We start from the raw sequence: 7,769 nt of genomic DNA, 5'->3' as shown, positions 1-7,769 counted from the left end.
ATTTCTCGTACAGTAGCAATGGCATTCGTATAAACATCTTTCCTTATCAGCATGGCTTTTCTGTGCGCTTTCTGCTTCAAACAACTGCTATCGACGACGATAAACTAAACAATATGCTGTTGAAACATAACAACCCATGGCTAATCTTTTCAAGCCACTCTATATAAAAACACAAATAAACGTATAAGCTTACATTTCAGTGCTACAATTGCATTAGCTTTCGAGAAACTGCGAGGGGGGTGGGGGGTGGGGGGGATGGGGATGGACACACCCCTGACACCAGCTGGGATACAATTTCAAAAACACAGTGATTCTACCCTGGAAACCCACGCAGCCGCTAACAGCTCAGGGGATTGAACAGTACTGCAACAGATGCTATACGATAGCAGTGTTGGATTTGTTTTTACAGCACCCCCCGTACTTCTGTCTGAGCTCTCCCTCCCAGTTTCGAGAAGCATCTCTCCGTGCTGTTCTGTGTGTGTCAGCCTGGCAGAGATGATTAGTACAAGGACAGCACGTACTAATGCTGAGTCCACAGAAAATGACAGTCCAAAGAAGTCGGGGTCTACAAATCTGTAATCAGTAAGAAAGCAGCATGGAGCTCCTCACCACAACATATACCAGCGAGGCCACTCCTCTTTGCTGCTGTGCTGGACTGGGCTGTGGAAGGTCATGCGTTTACGAGTTTGATTGGATTACCTGGTTTCTCTAAATTAGTATCGCACTCTTACCATTATCCCCTACGCTCTGGAAGAGGAAAGCCAGCAGGACTGGGTAAGATCAGGGTGACTGATCATTATGGGGATGCCCTGCAGAGCTCCCCGTCACCCTCATCTCGTTCCTCAGCCTCGGCTTGTTCTAGGGTCTGCTTTCAAACGCACTGGCAGGCCCTGACTTCCAGCTCCAAGCGGCCATGTACCCAAATAGATTTTTAATTACATTCCCGTACTGTTATTGTCACAGTTGCCATTAGGGTGTGATGGGTTACCATCGGACAAAAGACGCATCTCTCTGTTCTGTGGACAGCTCATTAAAGAACTGTCCATTAAACCAGCTTGCAGTATAACAGCACAGCAGAACTGGTGGCAGAGCACAACACTTCAAGTTGCACCTTTGCCTCAAGATCAATTTGTTTTGGGGTGGCTCAGCACTGCTGGGTGCTTGCGGGTGCCATCTTCTGCCATGCAAACAGGACAGACCGCTAGCACGCTGTGAGAGCACGCTGTGAGAGCACGCTGTGAGAGCACGCTGTGAGAGCACGCTCTGAGAGCACGCTGTGAGAGCACGCTCTGAGAGCACGTTGTGAGAGCACGCTGTGAGAGCACTGTACACTGCATCAATGACTGATGATTGAAGAAGCGAGGGCTGATCGTTGATTGCCAGTCAATCCTAGTCATTGGTTACATCATCTCATACATCTCCTCCCTCTCCTCTCATGTGACGCTTCCTTTGCTCTTTGCTCTTGAAGCTTACTGCAGTATTTCATAATGAAAGCACAGCAAAGTACAGAAAAGTGTAGTGAAAGAAAGCCTGATAACAAACACGGCTAAGCTCTGGATAAGGAGGGGGTTAGGAGATGCAGCTGATGCAAACTTGAAACACTCTGCTCGCTGTGACTCTACATTTCTTCATGAAACAGGAGCACGTCTGATTTGATTTCAGCTGAATCATGTGAAAGGACTTGCTGCATTTCTCTAATCAATTCTTCCTAATGTCTCCCGTCTGGCATCTTTCATTTCCCTGCAGTGGGAATGTATGTATCTCTACACAATGGGTTCAATGCATCTTCCACACTTGACCAAACTACAGTTCAAATAAACCCCAAGGGGCTGTAAAGTATTGGAAAGTGCAGGTAAGTAAGATACAGTAGCAAGCACTAATTGGGTAGAATAATTCACTACATTTAAAGGGAATTCACAGTCCTGCAATGAATTTCAATGAGATGAGCAAACAGTGAAGACCATATTACAATAGTACTGTGACCCAGCGCTCAGCTCTCTGCATGTATAGATGTCTTTTTACCAATGGAAAAACCTGTTTTCATGCCGCATGCCTGTTTTTCAATTGAAACTATTTCACAGCACAATGAGCTGCTGTTCTTTGACTGAATACAGTGCAATCCCTGGCCAACTACATCCATCTGACACAAGAGCATTGCTTAGCAGCACAGGTCACCAGAGTCCATCCATTTCATAGTGATATGTCACCTCAGCTGGGTTTAATATGAGTCCTCCCTAACCCTACTCAGCACTGGACTCCCGTGAGCTCCAATCAGAAACGCTGACATCATCAATCACTTACCCGCGCTGGAGAGTGGCTTACATTAATAAAATCTACTTGAAATAGCTGTGTGATATAAACACACACCGTATACACATGGAACCTGGACATGCCTCCTCGATTCTCTTTAAAGCAAACTCCTGCCTCAGCTCTGTTCAACTAGACAGAGGTTTGAAAACACAAGCACCGGCAGTGCAACGTCACTGTAATAAGGACGTCCCTTCTGTAGCGCGAGGAGCTGAACTTTCATTCATACAGTCAGCGCTCATGCTGAATACTAAAGAGGTTGTCTATGCAAACATCAGACCATTGAGCAGATGAGGAGGACCATTATATACTCCAGGCTGATAAGCAGAATGAAACGATGATCTGCTTTAGGAGCTGAATGGAGGTTTCAATGGTTCAGTTAAACAATTAAGATCAGCCACAGTTGCCCAGCCCTCCTGCTCATTGCTCCAGCTGTACCCTAAATAACTAATAATAAACCAGTTTCTCCTCCTCCCAGGGCTTCAGCAGAGGACTCCGGACTGGTGCACCCCTGCTATAGAGCCTCTGTGCCCTGTGCCCTGGTTCGGGATAGAGTGCCGTTGTCCATTCTCTCCAGTTCCACTTGCTGTAAACTGGGCAGCATTATGATCTCACACCATGGTGCACTCTTGAACCTCTCCTTCTCTGGCCTGAAGCAGCGGTTCAGATGCGAATGCCAGTAAACTGGGACTCTGCGAGCCTGCCAGGAATGCCAATGCCAGACTAGCAGCAGCAGCTCCACAGGCAGACTTTAACAGCAGCAGATTTACGAGCAAATGAAAGTTTTATAAAGTCAGGGAGCTTGCAGGTCTGCAAAATACATTTAAAAAGATTTACAGCAAAACAAATGTGCACGTCCATTTGACTGGCTCGCGAAAGGGCTAACCGCTAAACCTGCACTTCCAGACGACATTCAGTTTGATCGAGACTATATCAATCAATCTAGATATCGATTGATCATTCAGCTGCCTGAATGCATTGCTGTTATTAAACTGTTGTGTGTTGTTCATTAAACATGTTTAACTTTTAGTTGCACGTTTACTTAACAGCACACAACACATGTTCATGTCTCAAATAAAATATAGCAGCAATAATATTCTCGACAGATCTGTTTCAACTGCTCAATTCTTGCAGACTCCTCTTTTCAACAAACTCTTTACCTCCTTCAAAACTTACTGTACGCAACACTTGAGAATAATATTGCAATTAACAGAGAGTGTCATTATACACAAGGGGCATGGTACCATTGTTATCCATTGGAAAGAATGGACAGTAAGTTCAGCACCACATGAAAAGGTATGACACCACGACCTCGATCAGCAGCATGCAGTAGAATAATGTTGCATTTCATATCAAATGCCCATGCTGAGTTTTATCAGCAGAAAAGTGGTACCCAAGATATATCTTTCAATAGGGTCCCTATGACTGGCTGTGCATTACTCAAGAATATGGGCTAAAATGCAAGACCCCTGGCATTACACCGAGCCCCAGCACACATGATGTCATACCAGGAAGCAACAGCAACTTTTCCACCTCTATAGCTGCCTTTGAAACATCACAATGTACGTATTAGTGCTGGGAGTATTTGTTTTTTGGGTTATTCTGACCCCCCCACTGCCCAATACCAGGGGGGTGATGGAGAGGTTCCAGGTCACAATAAAGCAGCATTCATTCATGTCAATTGGGATTTGGATAAGCAAACCCAATGTGATTTCACAGTTAGGCACCAATGCATCAGTTTGTTTGCTGGTAAGAGGCTAACACCGGACAGGCACTTAAGACTGGCTGCTGGTGGCGTCCCGCTTGTCTTCTTTATGCATGGTGTCCCGTGTCCTGCCATGTCTCCAGCTCTCAGGAATCACATGCCGATGACATCATGAGCGTGAGCTGCCATGTGCTAATGTATTCACGCAGCCTCCTAAAAAAGCACTGCAAGAGTGTTAAGAGCCTCATCAAAAACCCTCCTGTCTTCACTGCATAATCACATGCATTGTGAAATTAGAAAATGGAAGCAGGCTGTGAGGTTATTTGCTAGCAGCTACTGACAGTGTGTCTGGCAGCTTTTTCATTGCATAGCATGAAATATTCAGTGTTGCCAATCTATTCATATAACAGGTTCTCGGCTCTGCAATCTCCCATTCATTCGCTCCCCCGGTATACTGTGCATTCAGAAGGTGTGACCACACACTTCAGCCATCAATAGAACTTGCTTAGATTCGTGCGTTTTTAGATATACCTCTTCATTGATTTACAATTAGATTCATGCGTTTTTAGATATACCTCTTCATTGATTTACAATTAGATTCATGCGTTTTTAGATATACCTCTTCATTGATTTACAATTAGATTCATGCATTTTTAGATATACCTCTTCATTGATTTACAATTAGATTAATGCGTTTTTAGATATGCCTCTTCATTGATATGCAACCCCCTCATATAAACACTGGTCACAGAAATACCTAACAGCAGGGTCTTTGTGTAATATTCTGCCACGCAGAACCCTCTAAGGCCCGCGATAACCAAACCTGAACAATGCAAAAACACACAATGCAACACAATGGACAGGAGCCACGTGTCTTGGCTATAGAACAACCTCAATCAGGTCAATAGCAGGTGAATGTGTGTGCGTTTGTCAACACCTACTTTACCCTTCCAACAAAAACACAAGGATCGTACCAGGAGCAAGCGAGGCATGGATGCCCCCACACCAAGGCAAGCTCAAAGCAGGAACTATGCCAGGAGGACACGAGAGCAAGCAAGGCGTGCACGGCTGCAGTGCACAGAAACCTGCAAGAAGAGTGCTGCTGAGACGAGACAAGGAATGCATGTCTCTCTCACACAAGGACTCTGCAAGACTGGACCTGGCTGCAAGGCTCTGTGCATGGCATGCATGCCACCCTTCCTTGTCCCTATGCCACCCTTGCGTAGCTTTTAAACGTGCGTGTTACAATCCTTGCATGCTCATTTATTTATTGTGGTATTGGTAACAAGCAGAAAGAACGTTACAGTTCTTTGTTCTAAAGAAAGAGTGTGCGTGTTCTTTGTTCGAAACTAAGCAGAAATGCGTTCCCCCTATTTTCTATATCCTCGGTTCTAATGCAACATATCACCAGTGCCCCCTTGAGCTCTGAAGCGGCTATTTGCTATTTCCATACATTACAAATCAGCTATATTTGGAATCCAGCTGAATCTCTTTGTTTGGGGGGGGTCTTAGCATTAGATTAGTTCAGTTTAGTATTACCTAATATAAAAGAAGAAAAAAAGCCCTTCATGGTATATAATGTTAAATATAAAACAGACACTGCTTTACTGCAGCGATGCATTTCATATTATTGCTGTAGAGCGGTGTTATATATTGATAGAGAGAGTTTTTTTTTGTATTTTGTGTTGTTGTAATTTGCCTTTGCAGCACCCAGATTCATCTGCCAGTCCGCATAACAACATACTTCAACACGCTTTAACGAGTGTACCATGTCAGCCCATTGTTTTTTATTCCAAAATGTAAAAAGAGACTGTTTATGTAATGTTTATTTAATTGCAGGCGTCTGGTCGATGATTCGACATTATAACCATCACACGTTGTGTTTGCACGGCACTGAATCCAGCGATTTCAGCGTGCTTGGGTGTCGGCAAAGCAAACGGACCTCGATGTATTACTACGCAGCCACAGAATACAACGTATTTCTTTTGTTTTTGTCACCCCCATCAAACACAGAAGCCGTCACATTGCAGCTCAAATGCACAGCCGCTTCCTGTTCTGTATAAACATTTCAAACACATTCGCCATGCAACGAGGTAACCTGCGTTCCGATTGACAATTACAATGTTATTAAAACTGAATAAGGCGGGCGCATCATTCTTCAACGAAGCTCTGCTTCTGTGCATATTATTATTATTCCACAACAGGAATCCCATTCAGGTCTATCAATGCAGTACACGCTACTGGATTTTCCTGTAACCATTCGCTGTTATTGACTGTGTCTATATTCATTTACAATGTCTTGCAAATCCCCTATTAGTATAATCTATCTATCTATCTATCTATCTATCTATCTATCTCTCTCCCCATGCATTTTATGCAAATCATATTTTGCGAGTGGAACCTCATATTACACTGTACATAGTTTCTCTATTATTATTATTATTATTATTATTATTATTATTATTATTATTATTATTATTAGTATTATTATTATTAGTATTATTATTATTATTATTAGTGCACCAGCAGCAATGCCTACGCTGCAGCTCTTCTGCATGCTCAGAAAGCAATTGCATTGAGACTCGGTGTTTCTTCTGACCTACCTCCACAATGAAGGTCTTCTCCTCTCCGCACACTGACACTACCCAGAATAATATATGAAAATAGCAGGTTTTCCAGCAGAAACCCGGGAGCCCAGCTTTCCTCCGCTTTCCTCCCATACCAGCCATGCTTGATCCCGTTATTCCCCGCTCTGTGCGTGTGCAGTTGTTTTTTTTCTTCTTCTCCTGCTTCCCAGTCTTCAGGTCTTGTCTTTATTTCTGGGTAGAACGATGCTCCTTTATTCCCTGTTTTTTTTCTGGTTTATTTTCACTGCAGACCAGCCACTAAACTCTGTCCCTCAGTGCGCAGACTCGACTCTTAAAGCAGCAATGTTTCTACAGTATAGAGACGAGCCTAGCAACCGGGCTGTGCAATACTGAGGCTCTCTGAGGTAAGACGTTCTCTGCTGCGCCACAGACGCGTGTTAAACTCAACGGCTAAACGCTCAATTGAAGCACGTAGTTCAGGTCATTTTTAATATGCAAAACATTTGATCCCCACTTCTTCAATTCATGCAGTTTCTCCAGAAAGTGACCTAACACACAGATGATAGGGGTGCCATGTAAGTCAAAGAAATGCAGTCAATCATCTCAGATCTCTATGCCCATTAGGGTTCTGAATACCCAAACCTAACCCTGACCCTAACCCTAACCCTAACCCAGACCATGACCCTGACCCTGACCCTGACCCTGACCCCAACTTCAACCCTGTTCAATAGAACATTAAAACATAATGAACAAACTAGCGGAGGCCATTTGGCACTTGTGCTGCCATTGCCCTTCTTGGCAGAAGCCCTGCGGCGCGGTTGCTGATCAGCTGGTGAACGGGCAGCACAGTGATAATCACCAGGAATGAGAGGCAGCAACTCTCCAGCCCCCCCCCCTTCTAATGTGTGTTTCCATGAGCCACATTTAACAAGCCAGTGTTGTGCTTTCTTACTCCTGAATGACAGCAGGTTTTCAGATGCACAATATATACAGTATGTATGACAGGAGATCAATCCCTGTGGAATACCACGTGGCAGAGACGGGCAGCCTGTCACTGTAGCCATGGGCAGAGCATTCGGAATCCATAACGGCAGCCATCCAGGCTGTCTCCTTCCCTAGAAACGAGAAATTAATGGCAATAGACAGTCTCAGCACCAGCCATCATTAAA

At 44.3% G+C, this 7,769-nt stretch overlaps 1 protein-coding gene across 2 annotated transcripts in view; it reads right to left on the bottom strand.

Moving 5' to 3' along the window:
• The window catches only part of LOC117421230 (matrix metalloproteinase-24-like), a 24,008-nt gene extending 16,995 nt beyond the window's left edge, over positions 1-7,013 (bottom strand). The window contains exon 1 of one of the 2 annotated variants that reach the window (XM_058990668.1): positions 6,616-7,013. In XM_058990668.1, the coding sequence (XP_058846651.1) occupies positions 6,616-6,741 (126 nt within the window). In that variant the 5' untranslated portion in view covers positions 6,742-7,013. The remainder of the gene's footprint in view (positions 1-6,615) is intronic. The other variant, XM_058990669.1, reaches the window with a different exon arrangement.
• Between the last annotated feature and the right edge of the window lie 756 nt (positions 7,014-7,769).

The sequence above is a fragment of the Acipenser ruthenus genome, chromosome 18, assembly GCF_902713425.1.
Source record: "Acipenser ruthenus chromosome 18, fAciRut3.2 maternal haplotype, whole genome shotgun sequence".
Classification (NCBI taxonomy): Eukaryota; Metazoa; Chordata; class Actinopteri; order Acipenseriformes; family Acipenseridae; genus Acipenser; species Acipenser ruthenus.
This window is presented reverse-complemented; position numbering and strand designations above follow the sequence as displayed.